This window comes from Scyliorhinus torazame, chromosome 4, assembly GCF_047496885.1.
Source record: "Scyliorhinus torazame isolate Kashiwa2021f chromosome 4, sScyTor2.1, whole genome shotgun sequence".
In the NCBI taxonomy this organism is placed as follows: domain Eukaryota; kingdom Metazoa; phylum Chordata; class Chondrichthyes; order Carcharhiniformes; family Scyliorhinidae; genus Scyliorhinus; species Scyliorhinus torazame.
In genome coordinates, this window is record NC_092710.1 from 198,112,365 (window position 1) to 198,137,752 (window position 25,388).

General features: G+C 49.0%; 2 protein-coding genes across 10 annotated transcripts in view; one reads left to right on the plus strand and one right to left on the minus strand.

Moving 5' to 3' along the window:
• supt3h (SPT3 homolog, SAGA and STAGA complex component) overlaps nucleotides 1-2,771 on the minus strand; it is a 622,281-nt gene extending 619,510 nt beyond the window's left edge. For 2 of the 4 annotated variants that reach the window (XM_072499076.1, XM_072499077.1), the window contains exons 1-2: nucleotides 2,578-2,771; nucleotides 2,379-2,458 (exon numbers count right to left, since the gene is read on the minus strand). The gene's annotated coding sequence lies outside the window, so the exon portion shown is untranslated. The remainder of the gene's footprint in view (nucleotides 1-2,378; nucleotides 2,459-2,577) is intronic. The other 2 variants (XM_072499078.1, XM_072499079.1) reach the window with 1 other exon arrangement.
• LOC140410681 (runt-related transcription factor 2-like) overlaps nucleotides 1-25,388 on the plus strand; it is a 257,444-nt gene that overhangs the window by 78,885 nt on the left and 153,171 nt on the right. For 4 of the 6 annotated variants that reach the window (XM_072499075.1, XM_072499069.1, XM_072499071.1 and 1 more), the window contains 3 exons: nucleotides 4,735-5,015; nucleotides 5,875-6,031; nucleotides 24,307-24,411. In XM_072499075.1, the coding sequence (XP_072355176.1) occupies nucleotides 4,735-5,015; nucleotides 5,875-6,031; nucleotides 24,307-24,411 (543 nt within the window). The other 2 variants (XM_072499070.1, XM_072499074.1) reach the window with 2 other exon arrangements.

Consider the following 25,388-nt stretch of genomic DNA (forward strand, 5'->3'; position numbering starts at 1 on the left):
AAGCAGTTGTTTCTTATTTATTGATCATTATTGGTATCATGAGAAATGCAAGTACAATTTATTGGGGCAAAACCTATTTGGGCAGGGTAATAAATTGGAGAATGGATATAGTTCAATTCTCTACCCACTTAATTCTCATCGGTAACACTTGTGTAGGAAAGTATTCAGGCAAAGCTACACATCTAATCAGATTGGTGAGACAGAAATAAGAGTAAATAATGTTAAGGCTTAAATTAAATTACAGGAGATTTTGCTTGAAAAGAACCGATATCCGTCAAGTAACATTTAACAGACATTTTAGCACAGAAAATTACCATTCAATAGATCACACTTTTTTGCCAGTAGCTCTTTCACTACAGCTACGACTCTAACCCCATTTCCCTGCACTATCCTCTTAAATTTTTCTTTTCTACTCAAAGAGCCACATGGTTAGACTCTGGAAGTAATTTAAATCTCAATTCTGCAGCGGGAGGTTGGCATTCGAGTATATTGCTGGAATTAAGTAGCTGAAGATATTGTCTATAGCAACTCTGCCACAGCACACTTTCAAGCAGTGCATTCCAGATCCTAGCCACTCACAGCAAATCAAATGTTTTTCCTCATGTCACCATTGCTTATTTTGCCAATCTTCAGGTTCTTGATCCTTCCACCAAACTAACAGTTTCTCACCATCTACTCTATCCTGGCCCCTCGTGATTTGAATATCCATCAAATATCCTTAATCTTTTCTTCTATAAGGAGAGCAACCGCTTCTCCAATCTATCCACACTGAAGTTCCTCATCCCTAGAACCATCCTTGTGAATCTTCTCTGCACCCTCTCCAATGCCTTTACACCTTTCATAAGGTTGCCCAACATTGGACACAATATTCCAGTTGAGGCCAGACCTGATTTATAAAGCCCTGATCCCATTTGCTCTTTTAACCACTTTCTCAACCCTGCTGTTACCTTTAATGATTTACACACAAACATTCTGAGATCACACTGCTCCCGAATCCTCTTTATGATTGTACTCTATTTTACATTGCCTCTTCTTGTTCACATCAAAATGAATCACCTCAGATTTCTCTGCATTCAATTTCACCTGCCATTTATCATCCTATCCCAGACGTCCACTTGACATGATATCAACCTCACAATATTTCCAAGATTGATGTCATATGCAAATTTTGAAGTAGTGTACTATACACCAAAGTCTGGGTCATGAGTATAGGTCAAGAAAAGCAGTGGTCCGCGCACTTGCCTCTGGAAACCTCACTAATATATGCTGCCATTGTCCCTTTTATTCCATGGTGTTCAGCTTTGCCTTTTGGAAGTTCATGTACACCACTATGGAAAGACGCAAGGTATAAATATACCACCTCCATACACTAGTGGTAAAGACACAGGGCCTAAGTTTCATGAACACCGCATTGATTTAAAGAGTAGCAAAATATGGAAATTCTATAGGTACAAAGTAGGTCGGGATAGCTATTAGACCCGTTTAAGCAGCCTCACTAATTTGCTTGCAGGTACCTACAAACTTCCTGCACTCGTGCATGGATTAAAAGGTCCTAAAGCAAAGGAAAAACAATTAAAACAGGAATAGAGTCCGTTTTCCATCATATATGCGAACACGATTCCTGACTACACTGGAATGTTATGCGGCTCCTGTGTACGTGCGGGAATCCGGTGCGGCTTCGGTGCACGTGCGGAGATACTGGATTCCAGTGCGGATCCTGTCCACGTGCAGGGTACTGGAATGCAGTACGGATCCTGGATTCCAGTGCGGATCCTGTCCACGTGCGGGGATACTGGATTCCAGTGCGGAGCCTGTCCACGTGCGGGGATACTGGATTCCAGTGGGGATCCTGTCCACGTGCAGGGATACTGGATTCCAGTGCGGATCCTGTCCACGTGCGGGGATACTGGATTACAGTGCGGAACCTGTCTACGTGCAGTGCGGATCCTGTCCACGTGCGGGGTTACTGGATTCCAGTGCGGATCCTGTCCACGTGCGGGGATACTGGATTCCAGTGCGGATCCTGTCCACATGCGGGGATACTGGATTCCAGTGGGGATCCTGTCCACGTGAAGGGATACTGGATTCCAGTGCGGATCCTGTCCACGTGCGGGGATACTGGTTCCAGTGCGGAGCCTGTCTACGTGCGGGGTTACTGGATTCCAGTGCGGATCCTGTCCACGTGCGGGGTTACTGGATTCCAGTGCGGATCCTGTCCACGTGCGGGGATACTGGTTCCAGTGCGGATCCTGTCCACGTGCGGGGATACTGGTTCCAGTGCGGATCCTGTCCACGTGCGGGGTTACTGGATTCCAGTGCGGATCCTGTCCACGTGCGTGTTCAGTATGTGAAGTTTAAACGGATGGAAGCTAACGCACCGCTCGGTGAAAAATGTTCAGCCCACTTCACAGCGAACAGCTCGACCCGTCTGGTTCACGTTTAACCTCAAACGTGTTACCTACAACAAAACAGAGCAAACAACTGGATTAAGGGCGTCAGGACTGTGTCAAATTATATCAAATTTAAAACTTAGGCCAGTGGCACAAAACCTCTATGAATGTTGAATGTTTTACTCACTTTTGTTTTAATAAGGAAGCCCTCTGTAAACACACACTATCCAGTACGACAGGGTTTGACTTGTAATGTATATATGTGTGTGTCTGGGATTTTTGTTTTGTTGTTTGTTTCTCTCCTCCGGATACTGACAGCTGCTCACGCGCGCACAACCATAATTCCGGTCCCTATCACATCCACGCAGTCGCGGTGCGCAGCGCACGCTGGGAGTTGTAGTCCACCCGTCGCGGGAGGCGTCTTCCCGATCCAGGCGGCGCGCGAACTTCAATTCCCGCCATGCTGAGCACCGACGTCTCCTCAGACGTCCATGACAAACAGGTTGGGCATCCGCTGCCCGCCAATCGCGAGCGCTGATTGGTTTACCTAGCCTCTTATTTACCCTGGTTGCCAAGAGCCATTTTACTGATGATTGGATCATTGGCACGTCAATCAAAGCGTGCGTGCGACCTTCAAGACGCGTGCGCGGAAATCCGATACAAATGAGGGTTTGCTGGTATTTCATTTGGATCTGCGAGCCAGCCGTCAGGGTGTTCGTGAGGTTGCACTGGTGCAACTGAATAATAACCCTCATTATAGCGAGTTCAGATCCAGATATCCCCCGCACCACAGACTGAATTAGAGACTGGTCGATTCATATATGTGAATTATGTTACGCAGTACATTTGAACAAACTGCGTTCAGGCCCCGACAAGGCCCCTTTTGGGAGAAAGGGACGCGAGCTCGTAATAGAAATATTTGGGATATAATTTTATTAAGGTATTACCTAATCTATATTAAGCAGAATGGCTTGGCAGTGCTGGGTGTTGCGTCAATAATGCTGCTCGTTATTGTGTAAGGAACCTGCAACATTGCTCCCGCCGAACAGGATAATATTGCAGATAAACCTGACTGGATGTATAGTTATCTGGATGGAAGCGTAATGCCCTATTTTTATTAGTCATTTGGTGTAATAAGTTTATCTAATATAATGTTTTGCCATAATGTTATATGCAATACATCATGTCTCTTTGATGAATACTTCTGAAAAAGCACTTCGTTTGAAGTTGGGTTAACAAGAGTGATGCCAGTGCCAGATTACTGGCTGGCTAAATAATTGCTTCCTCACTCAAATTCAAGTAGCATTTGTACACTTGAAAGTTATTGTTGGGTTTACCACTAATTTACAGTAATAGTTTAACAGTTTGGGATTTGATTCGTTCCAAACTCAGTGCGCTTGTGCACTCTCCCTCCCTCATGTATTGTAAATAATTTTAATAAAATTTACCGACAGTAGCACTATTGCGCACGTTTATACTCCGGCAGCGAGTCGCATTTAGAAGCCATTTACAGTGTTTTGCAAACATTTGAACACACATCATCGCTATGAACTCAGCAGCAAGATTTAACTAAAACCACAACAGAAACTGGAAGTCGGCAGCCTCCTAACACTTTTTGAGGAAATAAACTGTGAAGAAACCATCTGAGGGCTTTGATAGGCTCAGACCATAACAAGTAGGCGTTTGCACTTTTTTACGATTGGATATGTAAATGATTTTAATAGAGCCTTTTTTTAGCAAAGCCTTACTCTGGGGGGACGCTTTATAACTTCCATTCATTCAAGAAAATGTTTTAGTGTGCAATCTACAGCCGTTTTTGAAAATTATTCCTCCATCAGCGAGGAGCAGGAGAGATATTTATGTATATATTTCGGATAAGAATCGGATTTGGAAAATACCATCGTGATCGCCTCGACCTCTCGTTTTACAAGGGAATACGGAGTATTTTTAAGTCGTGTATGACCCCTACAGCTACCACGTGCTCTTTGATGTCTCATCATCTCTCACTTTTTTCATGACCACAAACTTGCTTTATAATCCCAACCTCCGTGAAACCACCAGTTGGAAATTGTGGCTTTTCCCCCTCTTGATCGCCTTGACCACAAGTTGGATTAGAATTTTTCTCCCCAAAGACAGGCATTTGGAATATATTAATAGCTACAGGAGGAACAAGTGACTTTCCTGAAAAAGAAAACAGTTCATTATTTAAAAGGAGAGAAGGCGAAAAAAATAAAGAAACTGGACTGGATTGGATTGAGTGACAATAACTGGCATTAATTGGACAGATTGACTTTGTGGCTATTGTAAGCCCCTAATCAAAGTGTTGTGATGCGTATTCCCGTAGATCCCACTACGAGCCGGCGCTTTACTCCTCCGTCCACCACATTACCAGCATCGGGAAAGATGAGCGATGTGAGCGGGATGATCCCTCACCAGGAACCCGGGCCCGGAGTGGGAACATCGGCACTCGGCAGGTCTCTGATCCGGCCCCATGAGAACCGAACCATGGTGGATATCATTGCCGATCACCCGGCAGAGTTGGTCCGGACTGACAGCCCCAACTTCCTCTGCTCTGTCCTACCGTCCCACTGGAGGTGTAATAAAACCCTGCCTGTGGCATTCAAGGTAAAAACTGTCTTTTTTTCCCCAGTACATGCAGAGTATGTTGGAATGTTGGAAAAATGTATCGAGCAGTTACTACTGTGTAAAAGTGAAGCCTTGTATTGTCGGCATCCTGACATGTATAAAGATGTATAATTGCCGCTTTAAAGTTGAACATTTGTAGTCATCAAACCACTTTATGCGAATTTATAACATTTTAGTTTGTTAAGATTAATGCATTAGCAACTTTCTGAAGATGTAGTTTGTATTTCAACAGAGTTAGACTGTAAACTAGTGAATACGCAGCATTTTCCCCGCTGTTGCATATGGCACATAACATTGAGCTATTCATGTACACCTATGTCAGAGGAAAGTGTGAGCAACTCTTGAAGTGAATTTTGAGCGTTTAACAATTGTCACATAAAATATTGAACAACAAACATCAAGTAATTGTAAATAAAGTAACTTCGGTGACAGTAACTTATTGGGAACACCGGATCAGTCCAACGCTTTCTAAAGAGCATAATGTGCGTTTGAAATTAATTGCCTACATGCGATACCGTAATGATCAGGAGGTTGCGAAAGGCACAGCTGGGGAAATGTTCACACATTCCTGCAAACCACAACAACAGTTCTTTGCTTTGCACAATAAAATATGGTTAAGTCAACACATTTATTATTATTTTTAGTTTGAAACGTATTTGGGTAATTGAAACAAATCAACCATTTAGAAACAAGACTGGACAATACCCATCTTTATTAAGTTGTTCAGGGACAGTTTAAACTTGGTGCTAACTAACCCTAACCCTCGAGGTCTTCGAGTGAGGCAGCTCCCCGGTGACAGTAGCTAGGACACTACTAATGGTGTGTTGTTCTCTGACAGGTGGTAGCCTTGGGGGATGTTCCTGACGGCACTGTGGTCACTGTCATGGCCGGCAATGATGAGAATTATTCGGCCGAACTCCGCAACGCCTCGGCAGTAATGAAAAACCAAGTGGCCCGTTTCAATGATTTGCGCTTCGTGGGTCGGAGTGGAAGGGGTATAGTAATTTACCTAACTTAAATTCGTGGGCATTTTACCTCTGTGTGTGTAATACGTATATATTATATATATATATATATATATATGTGTGTGTGTGTGTGTGTGTGTGGTCCCAGTGCAGTATTTCCCAGGCACGGGAATATGACACCATCCTGTATTTATGCTGGTACAGTAATGATTGTTAACAAGAGTTAGCTACATCTGATGTTAAATAATGACTATGGGGTCTATGTATCTAATACTTTCTGCTGAAATGTTACATTTTGTCATGTTCTTTTCAATCTGTTTATTTATCCTGTCAACTTTTCAGTATTTTGGGCATTCGCTCTCCTGTTTTTTTCACTCCTCTCCTGTGTTCGCCTGAACTTCACTAGTCGCCTTTCAACAAGCTGCAAACGTTCAACAGAGTTGCAAGAACCTTTTCCAGGTGCCCTTTGCAGAAATGTATAAGTATTTTGATATTCAAAGATGTCAGAATCTTTGCAAGCACTACTTATTCTCCTGAAAAACAAAATTGAGGGAAGTGACAGATCTCCTTTCAGCTTAATCCTTTGTAGATCAGCTTTTTCTTTTTTTGCTTGAAACAGACATACTTTTAATGGCCGGAAGGATTTCTCTTACAAGCCAACAACTTTTCTAAAATTAATCCTTTGCGAAAAGGGAGAAAAAAGGGGGTTTCTAAAACTCATATTGGGTGCCAAGTCTTCGTTGTTTTCGATATCAAAAAAAAGTATTAACCAAAGGACTCTTGAGGCAACACAGAATGTAAGCACATAAACCATGTACCTGAAAAAGTTGTTTTAAAGTTCAAAGAAATCACAAAGGAGTGGTGTACCCAGTTTTACTGTTTTGCTTTTCTCTTGGCTGGCTTCCCAAAAAGCATTTTTTTCTTTCCAAAAAAAGAGACTAACTGCTTGCAGGCTTTTCACGCATGGGAGATGAAGAAAGCTTCTTTTGATGAAGTGTAATTATGTCCAAACAGACTTGACCCTTTTTTTCTTATGATCTTCGTGGAACAAACCCCTGGTTTGCTTTGAAGCAGACGGCTTGTTTCCAGCTCCGTGTGCCACAGGCAGGAAGAGCTGCAAAAGAGTTTTTAAGTCGAGACTTGTCTTGTGTGATTCAGTTTGAGTAAGGAGGGAGGTTGAGATAAGATTGCTAATAGATTCCCATTTCTACTGAACATTCATTGAGCCACCACCAACAGATCATAGTCGGTGTGAGCACAGGGAAGCAAGTATTCAAGCTATTTAATCACTTAGAACTCGAGTTACCTATTAACTGATCCTGGACAGCAGACTGTGAAAGACAGCTTAGCTGCAGAAGCAGAAAGATCCAACACGTAAAGACAAACCTAAACAATGGACAAAGGGCATAAGATCACGGGTGGACAGTTACATGTAGATATTTGAAAACTGAACATGGTAAAGAGGTCTGCATAACTTACTCAGCAAGCCAAAAAATTTTAACAACAGAGAAAGCAAGTTGGACAGAAAGGCAAGTTGAAAGCTATCAATCACAAAATGATAGATTTTTTAAAAAACTTATGGACATTCAAGTCTACCAAGTACAGTCAGTAATAGAGTTTGACGCAGTCTGTTCTGATTCATTCACTGATTTATGCAAAATCTTGTATTGATGCAAAGTGATGACTGTTTTATTGACTCACTTTACAACACCCACCTCTTCCTGTCTTGAAGCATTACTGCACTAACTGCTATTGGGAATGACTAACAATTGCATATCTAACTTATTACATGTGTGTATTCAAAAGGTACAGGAGTTTAGTTCGTACAATCCATTCCTTTTTTTGATACCCCTACAGCATTTTACAAATTGTACAGCCGCTGTATAGTATTAAATAAGGGAAATTTTAAATTATTCAGCTGGTTAACACATTAATTTAGCTCTAATGAGTAAGGTAGTTACACAGAAAAAAAATGACCTTCATAGAATTTTACATTTCAAACTGTACTTGGAGGAATGTTACCAGGTTTTAAATGATATTGTGGATAATTTAAATATTCAACATTTAGCTTGTCAAAATAGAAACAGTAGAAACAGGTAGACTACAAAACTTAGATATTCATTAAATTTGTGAAATGTATTATAATCAATTATTGTTTGAGTCGGAGATTAAATTAATTAAAAGATTAAATGCATCAATGTCCCAGATGAACTTTGGCAGTTTAACATAAAGTTGATTTAGTGACTGATAGTGCATTTGTATCGCCCTTCTCACAACCACCTGATGCTCCAAAATGCTTTATCCTCAGTCTTAACCTTCAATCTTCTTTTGAAGTGTCATCACTTTACACCATAAGAATATATGATACATACTTATTCCCGCCACAGTCCTTCAGTTTTTGAGCTAAAGAAAGAATTTCCAGTTGGATAGTGGCTTATCACAGGATGTCCAAAAATGCTTTAAAACTAACTAATTGCACACCGCGAAGTCCTACAAACAGCAGGTGAATGAATAATCAATTAATCGGTTTTATTTGGTTGTATCAATTGAAAAAGGAATGTGACCCGTGACTGCACTCTTGGAGGGTGGTGTCATAGTAACGTTCTTGGACTAATTATCCATCAACCCAGGCTAATGATTTGGAATCAAAACCCACCACAGGGCCTGTTGGAATTTAAAATTGATTAATTCTTCTGGGAATTTTTTTTAAAAAGTGAGTCTCAGTAATGATGGCAATGAAACCAGGGCAGCACGGTAGCATAGTGGTTAGCACAATTTCTTCACAGCTCCAGGGTCCCAGGTTCGATTCCTGGCTGGATCACTGTCTGTGCGGAGTCTGCATGTTCTCCCCGTGTGCGTGGGTTTCCACCGGGTGCTCCAGTTTCCTCCCACAGTCCAAAGATGTGCAGGTTAGGTGGATTGGCCATGCTAAATTGCCCTTAGTGTCCAAAATTGCCCTTAGTGTTGGTTGAGTGGGTTTACTGGGTTATGGGGATAGGGTGGTGTGGGCTTGGGTAGAGTGCTCTTTCCAAGAGCCGGTGCAGACTCGATGGGCCGAATGGCCATCTTCTGCACTGTAAATTCTATGATCTATGAAACAATTAGATCGTTTCAATAAGAAATCTGATTCACTTTTGGGGAAGGAAACCTGCCATCCATACCTGATCTGGCCTACATGTGACTCTTAAGTATCCTCTTCCTGGTCGAGAAAACCATTCATTTCTACCAAACCACTACAAAAAAGGTCAAAGTTGAATAAAACCGGAGAGGCCACCCATTGTCGACCTAGGCTCTAGAAATGACAATGACACACCATGCCCATTCAGTCCTGCAAGGTTTTCCTTACTATCATCAGGGGACGAATGCCAAAATTCGGAGAGCTGCCCTACAGAATAGTCAAGCAACAGGCTGACATAGTCATGCTCATGGAATCATCCCCAGGTACGCTTATCAATCTACCAGTCACTGATGCATCTGTCCATAACGGTATTGGTTGAAGTGGCCACCACACAGTCCTTATGGAGATTAAGTGCCATAATTGCACTGAGGATATTCTCCATCATGTTGAATCCAATTCATGGTTCCCACAAGAGAGACATAACAGATCCAGGCATTACACCTGATCTCACACTCAACGTTAGCCAAAAGGCCAAGAAGCGATCTTTCCATCACGTTAAGTGGCTCTACCATTGTGCTAAATAGGATAGATTCAGAACAGATTTAACAGCTCAGAACTGGGCTTTTTTTAAAAAAAATAAGTTTTATTAAGGTTTTCACAGAATATCAATAACAAAATGCAAAAGGAATCCAACAGGGTTAAATACAAAACAGTCAAAAAAAAAAAACAACAACCCTCCATACCTCCCTCCCCCCTGTACATGAATAATAAATTAATACCCCGACTTAACACAAAGCCAACATAGTAAATATATACACCCCCTCAGATCCCCCAGTGTAAACAAACAAAAAGAAATTAAACCCCCCCCCCCCTTAAACCTGCCATTGACCAATGTCTACCGTTCTGCCAGGAAGTCTAAGAACGGTTGCCACCGCCTGAAGAACCCTTGTACCGACCCTCTCAAGGCGAATTTCACCCTCTCCAACTTCATAAACTTCGCCATATCGTTGATCCAGGATTCCACGCTTGGGGGCCTCGTGTCCTGCCACTGAAGAAGAATCCTCCGCCGGGCTACCAGGGACGCAAAGGTCAGAATACCGGCCTCTTTCGCCTCCTGCACTCCCGGCTCCTCTGCCACACCAAATATTGCGAGCCCCCAGCCCGGTTTGACCCTGGATCCTACCACCCCCGACACCGTCCTCGTTACGCCCTTCCAAAATTCCTCCAGCGCTGGGCATGCCCAGAACATATGGGTGTGATTTGCTGGGCTCCCTGAGCACCGAACACACCTGTCCTCACCCACAAAAAAATGGCTCATCCTTGTCCCGGTCATGTGTGCCCTGTGCAGCACCTTAAAATGTAAGAGGCTGAGCCTCGCGCACGAAGAAGAAGAGTTCACCCTCCCAAGGGCATCTGCCCACGTCCCCTCCTCTATCTCCTCCCCCAACTCCTCCTCCCACTTACCTTTCAACTCCACCACCGAGGCCTCCTCCTCCTCCTGCATCACCTGGTAAGTTTCCGAGATCTTCCCCCCCCCCCTCCCGGGAGAGCACCCTGGCCTGTACTGTGTGTGGCAGTAGCCGCGGGAATTCCACCACCTTCCAACGCCCTTACCTGGAAGTACCTGAAGGTGTTCCCCGCGGGGAGCCCGTACGTCTCCTCCAGCTCACCCAGGCTCGTGAACTTCCCGTCCACAAACAGGTCTCCCAACCTTCGTAGCCCTATCCTGTGCCACTCCGAAAACCCTCCATCTGTCCTCCCTGGGATAAACCGGTGGTTCCCCCATATTGGGGTCCACACCGAGGCCCCCCCCCCCCTGTGCCGCCTCCACTGCCCCCAGATTTTGAGGGCAGCCGCCACTACCGGGCCTGTGGTATACCACCTTGGAGGGAGCGGCAGCGGCGCCGTTGCCTGCGCCCCCAGACTCATACCCATACAGAATGACGTCTCCAGCCTCTTCCATGCAGCCCCCTCCCCCTCCATCACCCACTTGCGCACCATCGTCGCATTGGCAGCCCAGTAGTACCCACAGAGGATGGGCAGCACCAGCCCCCCCCCCCCCAATCTCTACTCCGCTCCAGGAACACCCTTCTCACCCTCTGAGTCCCTCGCGCCCACACAAACCCCATTATACTCCTGTTAACCCGCCTGAAAAAAGGCCTTCGGGATAAACACGGGGATGCACTGGAACAGGAACAAAAACCTTGGGAGCACCGTCATTTTTTCTGACTGCACCCTACCCGCCAAGGACAGCGGCAACGCGTCCCACCTCTTGAACTCCTCCATTTGCTCCACCAGCCTTGTAAAGTTAAGCCTGTGCAGGGCCCCCCAGCTCCTGGCCACCTGGACCCCCAAATACCTGAAGCTCCTCTCCGCCCTTTTTAGTGGGAGCTCGCCAATCCCCCTCTCCTGGTCTCCTGGGTGAACCACAAACAGCTCGCTCTTCCCCATGTTGAGCTTGTACCCAGAGAAATCCCCGAATTCCCTGAGGATCCTCATTACCTCCGGCATTCCCACCACCGGGTCCGCCACATATAACAGCAAGTCGTCCGCATAGAGCGAGACCCTATGCTCCTCCCCACCCTGCGCAAACATCCTCCAGTTCCTTGACTCCCTCAGTGCCATAGCCAGGGGTTCAATCGCCAGTGTGAAGAGCAGGGGGGACAGGGGACACCCCTGCCTCGTCCCTCGGTGCAACCGAAAGTACTCAGACCTCCTTCTGTTCGTGGCCACACTCGCCATCGGGACCTCATACAACAGCCTGATCCACCTGATAAACCCCTCCCCAAACCCAAATCTCTTCAGCACCTCCAACATGTACCCCCACTCTACCCTATCGAAGGCTTTCTCAGCGTCCAACGCCACCACTATCTCCGCCTCCCCTTCCCTCGCCGGCATCAGAAGCCTCCGCACATTCGCGTTCAACTGCCTCCCCTTCACGAACCCAGTCTGGTCTTCGTGGATGACCTGCGGCACACAATCCTCAATCCTCGTGGCTAAGACCTTCGCCAGCACCTTGGCATCTACGTTTAGCAACGAAATCGGCCTGTTAGACCCACACTGCATGGGATCCTTGTCCCGCTTCAGGATCAAGGAGATCAGTGCCCGGGACATCGTCGGGGGCAAAGCCCCTCCGTCCCTTGCCTCATTAAAGGTCCTAACTAGCAACGGGCCCAACAGGTCCATATATTTTTTATAGAATTCGACTGGGAAACCGTCCGGCCCCGGTGCCTTCCCCGCCTGCATGCTTCCTATCCCTTTGGTCAGCTCCTCCAACCCAATTGGGGCCCCCAATCCCGCCACCAGTCCCTCCTCCACCTTCCGGAAACCTCAATTGGTCCAGAAAGCGGCCCATCCCTCCTTCCTCCAGTGGAGGCTCGGACCGATACAATTCCTCATTAAATTCCCTGAAGACCCCACTGATGCCAACCCCACTCCGCACCACACTCCCTCCGCTGTCCTTCACTCCCCCGATCTCCCTAGCTGCGTCCCGCTTCCGAAGCTGATGCACCAGCATCCGGCTTGCCTTTTCCCCATACACTCAAATCGCCCGCTGGGCCTTCCTCCACTGCACCTCCGCCTTCCTGGTGGTCACCAGGTCGAATTCGGCCTGGAGGCTGCGCCTCTTCCTCAACAATCCTTCCTCGGGCACCTCCGCATACCTCCTGTGTATCCTCACCATCTCCCCCACCAGCCTTTCCCTCTCCCTCTGCTCCCTCCTCTCCTTGTGGGCCCTAATGGAGATCAGCTCTCCCCTAACCACTGCCTTCAGCGCCTCCCATACCATCCCCACTCGGACCTCCCCGTTATCGTTGGCCTCCAGGTACCTCTCTATGCTTCCTCGGACCCGCTCACTCACCTCCTCGTCCGCCAACAGCCCACCTCCAAACACCACAACAGGCGCTGGTCCCTCTCCTCCCCAGGCTCTAAGTCCACCGAATGCGGGGCGTGATCCGAAATGGCTATCGCCGAGTACTCCGTATCCTCTACTCTTGCTATCAGCGCCCTACTCAAAATGAAAAAGTTGATCTGGGAATAAGCCTTATGGACGTGTGAGAAGAATGAAAATTCCCCCGGCCTTGCAAATCTCCAAGGGTCGACCCCTCCCATCTGGTCCATAAACCGCCTCAGCACCTTAGTGCTTCCTACCCGTCCTAGACCTGGAGCGATCCAGTGCCGGATCCAACACCGTGTTAAAGTCTGCCCCCATTATCAGGCTCCCCACTTACATATCTGGGATCTGACCCAACATGCGCCGCATAAAACCCGCATCGTCCCAGTTCGTGCATACACATTGACCAGTACCACCCTCTCCCCTTGCAGCTTACCACTAACCATCACGTACCTACCGCCATTGTCTGCCACAATGCTCGACGTCTCGAACGACAACTTCTTTCCAACCAAGATCGCCACCCCTCGATTTTTGGCATCCAGCCCCAAATGAAACACCTGAGCTACCCACCCTTTCCTCAATCGTACCTGGTCGGCCACCTTCAGGTGTGTCTCCTGGAGCATGACCACATCCGCCTTCTGCCCCTTCAGGAGCGCGAACACGCGGGCCCGCTTGACAGGCCCGTTCAGTCCCCTTACATTCCAGGTTATCAGCCGGATCAGGGGGCTCCTCGCCCCCTCCCCCGCCGACTAGTCAAAACCCCTCCTCGCCCAGCCACGCGCCTGCACCCCATGCCCGGCCCGTTCCCCACGGCGGCAGAACCCCGTCTCGACCCCCCCCCCCCCCTCGCTCCAGATCCCCCTTAACCATAGCAGTAGCAACTCAATAAACCCCCCCCCCTCCCCCCACTAGGACCCCTCCTAACTGGTTTACTCCTCCCATTGCACTTCCGCAAGGCAGCTGACCCCGGCCACTCCCGCCTCTCCTTCGACTCCTCCCATTGTGTGACACACCCTCCTCTTCCATTCCCCATCCGCAGGCTCTCCACCTCCCCCTTCCATCCCAAGCACGGGAAACAACCCTCGCTTCCCCGCCCCGGCCCCGCCCCCTCCAATCTTCAGCGTGGAAAAAGCCCACGCTTACCACCTACCCGCCCCCGCCACCTCTGACGCAGCTCCTTTTACAGGCCCTCCCCTCCCCCTCGGGGCCCCATCACACTGCCGGCCACCCACCCCTGTTCCAAGAGCCCCCCCCAACCAACCCAACCAAAACAGTGCCTAACCCACCCCAACCACCCACACCAAACCAGAAAGAAAAAAAAACGCAAAGGACCTCCCTCAAAAAGTAACATATCAACCGCAATCCCCAAACGCCCATCCCGACCCTCAATCTGTGTCCAACTTCTCGGCCTGAACAAAGGCCCACACCTCCTCCGGAGACTCAAAATAATGGTGCCGGACCTTGTAGGTGACCCACAGTCGTGCTGGCTGCAACATGCCAAACTTCACCCCCTTCCTGTGCAGCAACGCCTTCGCTCGATTGTACCCGGCCCTCCTCTTCGCCACGTCCGCACTCCAGTCCTGGTATATTCGAACCTCCGCGTTCTCCCACCTGCTGCTCCTCTCCTTCTTGGCCCGCCTGAGCACACACTCCCGATCAGTGAACCGATGAAACCGCACCAGCACCGCCCGCGGAGGCTCGTTAGCCTTGGGCCTCCTCGCCAACACTCTATGGGCCCCTTCCAGCTCCAGGGGCCCCTGGAAGGACTCCGCTCCCATCAGCGAGTTCAACATGGTGACCACATAGGCCCCCACGCCTGGCCCCTCCAGCCCCTCTAGGAGGCCCAGAATCCGCAAGTTCTTCCGCCTTGACCGATTCTCCATCTCCTCGAACCGCTCCTGCCATTTCTTGTGGTGCGCCTCCACTTTTACCGCCAGGCCTAAGGTCTCGTCCTCGTTGTCGGAGATCTTTTGTTGGGCCTCGCGGATCGCCACCCCCTGGGCCGTCTGTGTCTCCAGCAGCTTATCGATGGAAACCTTCATCGGCTCAAGCAGGTCCGCTTTAACCTCCCTAAAGCAGTGCTGGATAACCTCCTGTTGCTCCTGCGCCCACTGCATCCACGCTGCCTGATCTGCGCCCACTGCATCCACGCTGCCTGGTCTCCGCCCGCCGCCATTTTGTTCTTCTTCCCTCGCACCTTCTTCGGTTCCACCACCACCTTTTTTAGTCGCCCCGCTCCTGGTAAAAGCCATATACTGTCGGGGAACTATTGTACTCTCCTTCCCACAGCGGGAAACGTCAAAAAAATTCAGTTGGGGGCCCTGACAAGAGCCCAAAAGTCAATTTTTTGCGGGAGCTGCTGAATGTGCAATTTAGCTTCGCATAGCCGCAACCGGAAGTGAACTGGGCATTTATAAGGTGCTGTGGTCAATCAGGAGAATTGTATTCAACCAGTGTCCGTAACATCATGGCTCTCTCCCTACCATTATATCAAGCCAGCAGAACAATCCTGGTACAATGAGCAATGCAGGACAGCAAACACCAGGCATACCAAAAAATGAGTACCAACCTGATTTGCTAGGTATGTCAAACAGCAGGGGTAGCATGCAACAGGCAGAGCTAAACAATCACACAACCAATGGATCGGATCAAAGCTCTGTAGCCCTACCATATCTAGTCTTGAATGATGATGGAAAATTAAACCGCTAACAGGAAGAGGCTCCACAAAAATTCCCATCTTCAATAATGGGGGGGCCCCAACAAATTAGTTCAAAAGACAATGCTGAACGATTTGCAACAACCTTCACGTAGAAGTGCTGAGTGGATGATCCACCTTGGCCTCCTCGGAGGTCCCCTGCAGCACCCAATTCAATTCACTCCATGTGACACCAAAATAACATCTGAAGGCTGTAAAGGCTATGGGGCTGACAACATCCCAGCACTAGAACTGAAGACTTGTGCCCAGAGCATGCTGCATTCTTTTCTTTTTAAATTTAGAGTACCCAATTCATTTTTTCCAATTAAGGGGCAATTTAGCGGTTCAATTCACCTACCTTGCACGTCTTTGGGTTATGGGGGTGAAACCCAAGCAAACACTGGGAGAATGTGCAAACTCCACACGGACAGTGACCCAGAGCCGGGAGCGAACCTGGGATCTCGGCACCGTGAGACTGCAGTGCTACCACTGCACCACCATGCTGCCCCATGCTGCATTCTTAACCATTCTGTACAGCTACTACACTGGCATCTATCTGGCAATGTGGAAAACTGCCCAGGAATTTTCTGTCCACAAAAGGCAAAACAAATGAAATCTGGCCAATTACCACCCCATCAGTGACGTTAAGCAAAGTGATGGAAGATGACATTGATAGTACTGTCAAATGGCAATTACACAGCAACAAGCTGTTCACCGATGTCCAGTTTGAGTTTCTCGAAGACCAATCAGCTGCTGATCTCATTACAGCCTTGGTCCAAACATGGATAAAAGAGCTGAACACAAAATGGGAGGTGAGAGTAACTGCCCTTGACATAAAGGCAGCATTTGACCAAGTGTGACATTGAGGAGCCCCATTAACATCTAAGTTATCAAGAATCAGGATGAAAGCTCTCCATTGGTTGGCGTCATACCTGGCACAAAGGAAGATGTTTGTGGTTGTTAGTGCCTAATCAGTTCAGCCCCAGGACATCACTGCAGGAGTTCCTCAGGGTAGTTTCCTAGGCCCAATTATTTTCAGCTGCTTCATCAATTACCTTACCGTTATGCCTAAATTGGTGATGTTGATTGATGATTGCAAAATGTTCAGTACCTTCCCTGGCTTTCCATATAATGAAGCAGTCCATGTCAATACGCCACAAGACCTGGACAACATTCGGGCTTGGGCTGATAAGTACTAAGTAACATTTATACCACACATGTGCCAGGCAATGATCATCTCCAACAAGAGAGACTCTAACCATCCCCCTTGACATTAAACTGCTTTACCATCACTGAAATCCCCACTATCAACATCCTGGGGATTACCATTGACCTGAAACATAACTAAATCAGACATATAACGACAATTCATCCAACCTGGCAAAAATGGCGGGTGCCAGGTTTGGGGGTGGAAGTTCTGGAGTCAGGTCTCCAGCCTCATTTTGGCTATGCTGAAGATCCTCTCCACCTTTACAAAAATTCAGGCCCTAGCATTAGGCATAGACATAGAATTTACAGTGCAGAAGGAGGCCCATCGAGTCTGCACCGGCCCTTGGAAAGAGCACCCCACTTAAGCCCACATCTCCACCCCATACCCGTAACCCAGCAACCCTGTCCACCTCTTTGGGCACGAAGGGCAATTTAGCATAGCCAATTCACCTAACCTGCATGTCTTTGGAGTGTTGGAGGAAACCAGAGCACCCGGAGGAAACCCATGCAGACACGGGGAGAACGTGCAGACTCCTCAAAGACAGTAACCCAAGCCGGGAATCGAACCTGGGACCCTGGAGCTGTGAAGCGACAGTGCTAACCACTGTGCTACCGTGCCACCCATTACCATAGGGATAGTCAAATCTTTATTCCCTCAAGTTCAAGGGATTCATGTGTTACCATATCTGGTGTACAGTTGGATTATTCTTCCATTACGAGGCCTTGTGGGACCCAGCAAGTACTCCCAGGCCTCTGTCTCCAATATCACAACTGGCATTATTCTGCAATCATCTGGGAAGCAAGGACTCCTTTTATCCACTCTCAATCATACCCTTAAACCACTCTCCCCTTCTTTATCTACCCTTAACTTCCCTCAAATTCTCCCCTGTCTTTTCCCTGGTCCTGTGTCCTTCTCGAATTTCTCTCCTATCTTCCCTAATTTCCTATTCATGCTCACTTTTTCCATGATTTTTGCTCCCTTGGTCACTATCAATTACCCAATTTGCTTTCCACCAAACTAGCTGATGTTGTAAATAGTTCCTTTCCTCCTGAGAAAATTCTATCCCTCTCCATTTCCAAACCTTGGTTTTCATTGACCTTCTCAACCCCACTCTTGATGCCTCTACCTGCAAAAGATTACTCCAATGTTCACTTCCTGTCCACAGTCCTTGAACATGCTGTTGCTTTTTAAATCCATGCTTCGCTTTTGCACAACTCCATGTTTGAATCTCTCCTATCAAGTTCCCGCCAGTGGCTCAGCACTGAAATTAGCCTAAGTAATGGCCCAACAACTATTTTGATGACTGACGGTGCATCCTTTGATATATTGGTCAACCACATAATGCACCTCCAATGTCTCTCCTTCATGTTCAGCTCAGTGGAACCTATTGGGCCATCGACTGGTTCCATTCTTACTGATCAATCACAACCTGAGCATATCTAATAATAGCTTCACTTCTCACACCTTTACCCAGGTGTCTATCATAGGTCCCTTCTATTTCTCAAGTTTATGCAGTGTAGCACACAAAGACTCCATGAGACGAATAGAGTGAAGTTGATGAGGCTTTATTAAGCGTGTCTGTTCCCCAGCAGCTCGATAGTAAACTGGCCTGCGGGGGAAGACTCCGGCTTCTTATACTCCGCCTTCAGGGCGGAGCTTGAGGTCAACGGCCAACCAGGACCCGGGATCTGTCAGCCAATGACGTTAGGGCTTCCAGTCCCACATGACCCCCAATACATACTACCACATTCACCCCTTGTCAAAAATGAACCCGGCGGGGTGATGCTTCGTATGGTGGTAAGGGTTTACAGGGCTGGTCCTGGGAGGATAAAACATTCACATGGCAATACAGTATTGGACAATTTCGTCCTGTTGCAACTATTTATAGAGGGTATAGGAAGAAAAGCAAAATGTTCTTGTGAACAGTCCATATTTGTGTTACATCGACGCCACGAGTCGGTCGGGCGGTCTGGTCGTCCGTGTCGATCGCCTCGGCCCCGGCGGTGGTGGTGGTGCTTGTACCAGTGTTGTCGCCTCCAGGAGCCGTACGGTTTCAGCTGTCGGTGCAAAAGGGAGGGGGACCGATCCTCCTGGGAAGGGGGCGGTCGCGGGGTGCGGCGGTGGCAGGAAGGGGGGGGGTTGGGTTGATGGTGTCGGGGGGGTGTGCGTGTTGCCGGCGGGCGCCAGATCCCGCAGGGAGACCGTGTCCTGTCGGCCGTCGGGGTACTCCACGTAGGCGTACTGGGGGTTTGCGTGGAGGAGGTGAACCCTTTCGACCAACGGGTCCGCCTTATGTGCCCGCACATGCTTTCGGAGCAGGATGGGTCCTGGGGCCGCCAGCCAGGTCGGCAGCGACGTTCCAGAGGAGGACCTCCTAGGGAAGACAAGGAGACGCTCGTGAGGCGTTTGATTAGTGCTCGTACATAATAACGACCGGATGGAATGGAGAGCGTCCGGGAGGACCTCCTGCCACCGTGAAACTGGGAGATCCCTGGACCGTAGGGCCAGTAGGACGGCCTTCCAGACCGTGCCGTTCTCCCTTTCTACTTGCCCGTTCCCCCGGGGGTTGTAGCTGGTCGTCCTGCTTGAGGCTATGCCCTTGCTGAGCAGGAACTGGCGCAGCTCGTCACTCATGAAAGAGGACCCCCTGTCGCTGTGGACGTATGCGGGGTAACCGAACAGTGTGAAGATGCTGTTCAGGGCTTTAATGACTGTGGCCGCGGTCATGTCAGAGCAGGGAATGGCAAAAGGGAAGCGGGAGTATTCGTCCACTACATTAAGAAAATAAGCGTTGCGGTCGGTGGAGGGGAGGGGCCCTTTGAAATCGAGACTGAGGCGTTCAAAGGGGCGGGAAGCCTTAATCAGGTGCGCTCCATCTGGCCTGAAAAAATGCGGCTTGCATTCCGCGCAGATGTGGCAGTCCCTTGTGACTGTACGGACCTCCTCTAAAGAGTATGGGAGATTGCGGGACTTGATGAAGTGGTAAAACCGAGTGACCCCCGGGTGGTAGAGGTCCTCGTGGAGGGTTTGGAGGCGGTTAATTTGTGCGTTGGCACATGTGCCGCGGGATAGGGCATCGGACGGCTCGTTCAGCTTTCCGGGACGGTACAAGATCTCATAGTTGAAGGTGGAGAGCTCGATCCTCCACCTTAAGATCTTGTCATTTTTAATTTTGCCCCGCTGTGCATTATCGAACATGAAAGCTACCGACCGTTGGTCAGTGAGGAGAGTGAATCTCCTGCCGGCCAGGTAATGCCTCCGATGTCGCACAGCTTCCACTATGGCTTGGGCTTCCTTTTCCACTGAGGAGTGGCGGATTTCTGAGGCGTGGAGGGTTCGGGAGAAAAAGGCCACGGGTCTGCCCGCTTGGTTAAGGGTGGCTGCTAGAGCTACGTCGGAGGCGTCGCTCTCGACCTGGAAGGGGAGGGACTCGTCGATGGCGCGCATCGTGGCCTTTGCGATATCCGCTTTGATGCGGCTGAAGGCCTGGCAAGCCTCTGTCGACAGAGGGAAGGTCGTGGTCTGTATTAGGGGACGGGCCTTGTCTGCGTACTGGGGGACCCACTGGGCGTAGTACGAAAAGAACCCCAAGCAGCGTTTCAGGGCTTTTGGGCCGTGCGGGAGGGGAAATTCCATGAGTGCGCGCATACGTTCGGGGTCGGGGCCTATTATCCCATTGCGTACTATGTAGCCCAGAATGGCTAGACGGTCGGTGCTAAAAACGCACTTGTCCTCGTTGTACGTGAGGTTCAAGGCTTTGGCGGTCTGGAGGAATTTCTGGAGGTTGGCGTCGTGGTCCTGCTGATCGTGGCCGCAGATGGTTACATTGTCGAGATACAGGAATGTGGCCCGCAACCCATGTTGATCAACCATTCGGTCCATCTCCCGTTGGAAGACCGAGACCCCGTTTGTGACGCCAAAAGGGACCCATAGGAAATGGTATAATCGCTCGTCTGCCTCGAAGGCTGTGTACTTGCGGTCACTTGGGCGGATGGGGAGTTGATGGTAGGCGGACTTGAGGTCCACGGTGGAGAAGACTTTATATTGGGCAATCCGATTGACCATGTCGGATATGCGGGGGAGAGGGTACGCGTCTAGTTGTGTGTACCTGTTGATGGTCTGGCTGTAGTCAATGACCATCCTTTGTTTCTCCCCTGTCTTCACTACTACCACCTGCGCTCTCCAGGGACTATTGCTGGCCTGGATTGTGCCCTCCTTTAGTAGCCGCTGGACTTCGGACCGAATGAAGGTCCGGTCCTGAGCGCTGTACCGTCTGCTCCTAGTGGCGACGGGTTTGCAATCCGGGGTGAGGTTCGCAAACAAGGACGGGGGTTGCACCTTGAGGGTTGCGAGGCCGCAGATAGTGAGTGGGGGTATGGGGCCGCCGAATTTGAACGTAAGGCTCTGTAGATTACATTGGAAATCTAATCCCAGCAAGGTGGGGGCACAGAGTTGGGGAAGGACGTTAAGTTTGTAGTTTTTGAACTCCCTCCCCTGCACCGTAAGGGTAACTATGCAGAATCCCTGGATCTGTACGGAGTGGGATCCTGCAGCTCGGCAAATCTTTTGTGCGCTGGGATAGGTGGTCAAGGAACAGCGTCTTACCGTGTCGGGGTGTATAAAGCTTTCCGTGCTCCCGGAGTTGACTAGGCATGGCGTCTCGTGGCCGTTTATTAGGACCGTTGTCGTCGTCGTCGTCTGGAGTGTCCGGGGCCGAGCCTGATCGAGCGTAATCGAAGCGAGCCGTGGTTGTAGTAGTGGAGTGGGGTCCGTTGTTGTCGTCCAAGATGGCGTCGGGGATGAACAAAATGGCCGCCCCCATACATCGCACGTGGCTGGGGGGTCACAAGATGGCGGCGGGGGTGGACAAAATGGCCGCCCCCATGCGTCGTACAGGTCTGGGGCGGTCCAAGATGGCGGCGCCCCTCCTCCCCTCGCGGTGGTCGGGACCCAAAATGGCGGCATCTGCGGGTCGCACATGGTGTGTTGGGGGGGCTGGGGAGCGCTAGGACCGCGAGCGCTAGGACCGCGCGGAGCTCCCTCACCGCGAGCGCTAGGACCGCGGGCGCTAGGACCGCGCGGAGCTCCCTCACCGAGGACAGCGGTGGTCGGGGTCCAAGTAGGTGGCGCCGGCGGGTCAGGCGTGGGGCGCGGGACGGGGGTTAGGGTGGCGTTATGGACGCGAAAAACTCCCTCCTCTCCGTGGAGAGTGTTGGCCGGGACCCAAAGCGGTAGCGCCGGCGGCGGGTCATACATGGGCTGCGGGGAGGGGGTTTGGGGAGCGTAGGCGGCGTGCAGGGCTCCCAGTTCTCCCGGGACCGCGGTGGTCGGGACCCAGAGCGGCTGCGCCTGCGGGTCGTACATGGCGTGCTGGGGGGGTTGGGGCGCATAGACTGCTTGCAGGGCTCCCTGTGCTCCCAGGACGGCGGCGACCTCGCGGGACCGGCACACAACCGCATAATGGCCCTTTTTCCCGCAGCTTTTGCAGATGGCTGCGCGGGCCAGACAGCGCTGTCGGGGGTGTTTCGCCTGGCCGCAGAAATAACGCGGTGCGACTCGGCGTTTGGACCGCGCAAGCCTGTGGGGTGTCCGGTGGGGGGTAGGGGGTTTGCCGCGACGGGTACGTACGGGGCCCAATGGCCTGCCGCACGGTCGGGGCCGTAGGCGCAGGTATTACGCGCAGCCACGTCTAGGGAGGCTGCTAGGGCCCGTGCCTCTGAGAGTCCTAGCGACTCTTTTTCTAGAAGTCTTTGGCGGATTTGGGAGGATTGCATACCTGCCACAAAAGCATCGCGCATTAACATGTCCGTGTGTTCGTTTGCGTTCACCGATGGGCAGCTGCAGGCTCGTCCCAACATCAGCAGCGCGGCGTAGAATTCGTCCATCGATTCTCCGGGAGCTTGCCGTCTCGTCGGGAGCTGGTAGCGAGCGTAGATTTGGTTAACTGGGCGAACGTAGAGACTTCTGAGTGCTGCGAATGCCGTCTGGAAATCGTCGGTGTCTTCAATGAGGGTGAAAATCTCCGTGTTCACCCTCGAGTGCAGGACCTGCAGTTTTTGTTCGTCTGAGACTCGGCCGGTGGTCGTTCTGATGTAGGCCTCGAAGCAAGTCTGCCAGTGTTTGAAGGCTGCTGCCGCGCTCACTGCGTGGGGGCTGATCCTCAGGCATTCTGGAATGATCCTGAGCTCCATCGTCCTTTTTAGGCACGCTTAATAAATTGTAGCGCACAAAGACTCCATGAGACGAATAGAGTGAAGTGACAGCTGCTCAGTGACATATAAAAGCATGGAGTCACTTTCCTCAGGTACACTAATGACACCATACTCTACCTCTCCACCACCTCTCTCAAACCCTCCACTGCCTCCAACTTGTCAAACTGTTTGTCTGGCATCCAGTCCAGGATGAACTGCAATTTTCTCCAGTTTAACAATGATAAAACCACATCCTGGGCTGGATTTAATCAGGAGCCATGGCAGCCAGGCCCACATAATCAAATGAAATTAAGTGTGACAAAACCGTACCCAGTCAGAGGACAGAAGGGGCTGACGTGGGATTCCTGTCCCCACAGCATAGGGATGTCAATTGGACCCATTAATATTGACACCAATCCCCATGTAAGCAGACAAAACTGACCAGCTGAACTACATTGGCAACCGTACCCTCAAAGCCTATGATTTTAAAATTCTTATCCTCGTGCTTAAGTCCTTTCATTGTCTTGCCTCCAGTTCCATATCTATTTCCTCAGAACTTTGGGTCCCTCTAACTCTGATCTTGTGCATCCGCCCTACTTTGTCCCTCCAGTGGTAGACATGAGCCAGTTAGTTCCCATACTCTCCCCGGCTCCCTGTCCTCTTTTAGATACTCATTCAACTCACATCTTTGACAAAAATGCTTAGTCACTGATACTAATATCCCCTCCTTTGGCTGATTATACATCTGGCAAGGGCTTTGGGACATTTTCCTAAGCCAAATAAATTCAAGTTGTTGTTGAATTATAAGTTTTTCGCACTCATAAATTAGCTTATACCATTTACCAATACCTATGATTGTACCATACATGATTGTTTATATTATGGGATATTATTTGGCATTAAGAACAGTTTCCTATTTCCATGTTAACAGGCTGGGAAGAATGCAATGTATAATGAGCAACAGAAAGAATTATAATCAATAACGGAATCAACCTGTGACTTTGAGTTAACATTATTTTAAGCAAGTCACTTTCTGTCACTTGGGAAACACTCACCTCAGGATTGCAATGACCAGTATAGATGCTCTTAGCTATCTAAATCCGCACTATCGTAATGCTGCAAAACAGAAATAGTTGTTGATGGGAGGCTTGGACATAATGGTCATTATAAGTAAAATTAAATGTAACTATATTTTTCAGGTAAAAGTTTTACATTGACAATCACAGTATTCACAAACCCACCCCAAGTGGCCACCTATCACAGAGCTATAAAGGTTACAGTGGATGGACCTAGAGAACCAAGAAGTAAGTGCCACCTTCTTATGTTCATTACTGATATGATTTATACAGACAGATAATTACAGTATTTTTGTTTGATTAAATGAGTTGAAATTTGGAAATGGATTTGTCATGTCAGATTTGTAATGAATGGAAGCTCTTATGGTATCTCAACCATGAGAGAATTTCTGGACTTCTCGTTGAGAAAGCCAAAAGTTATTTGGGTTAACATTGGTGTTTATCTTTTAAACCACAAAGTGTTAAATTAACTTTAATTAAGTGCAACTGTTTTAAGATTTAAACCAACTACTTTATTGAACTCTTTTAGCAAGTTATATTCCTTTCCCAACATAACTTTACTGTTTTCAGGTGGGAGATTTACTGAATCAGTTGCTCATCTGTAACCATTTTCAACTCAATGATTGTGCGGGATCTCAGTTTATCTGAGATACTCTGGTCAGGTTCAATTCAATTTTGTACTAAGGTATGTGCCAAATAACATGTCAAAATGTCCAGACTAGAAACTGTCTGATGTAACTGACTGGTACTTGAGTATTCACCAACGCTGATGAACAATAGTCAGCAAAACTTTCTTAAATTTTGAGGTTGAAACTTCTAAAGGCTTGGTGATAAAGGGAGGGATTTCCTGGCTGTTCAGGCCGGTGGGAAATTCCGGTCCCACGCCGGCGCATGGGTTTCCCGGTGGCGAGAGCTGAAGTCAACGGGAAATTATGTTGACAATGGCAGGACCGGTAGATCGCACTGGCAGCCCACCTCCCCACCGAAAAATCACGCGGCATGGTGGTCAGGAAATCCCACCCAATGTCTCTATATTTGAAGCTTACAGGCCAGGATCCCCAATCTCTACTTTGATCTTGGCACCACACTATAAGGAGTGGTATAATTTGCTCTATTGCTATTTAATTAAACAATTAAAGATTGGCTAACCCTATTTGTGAATCCGTGTCCATTGCAGGGAGTGTGTATCAGCATAGGATTAGGAT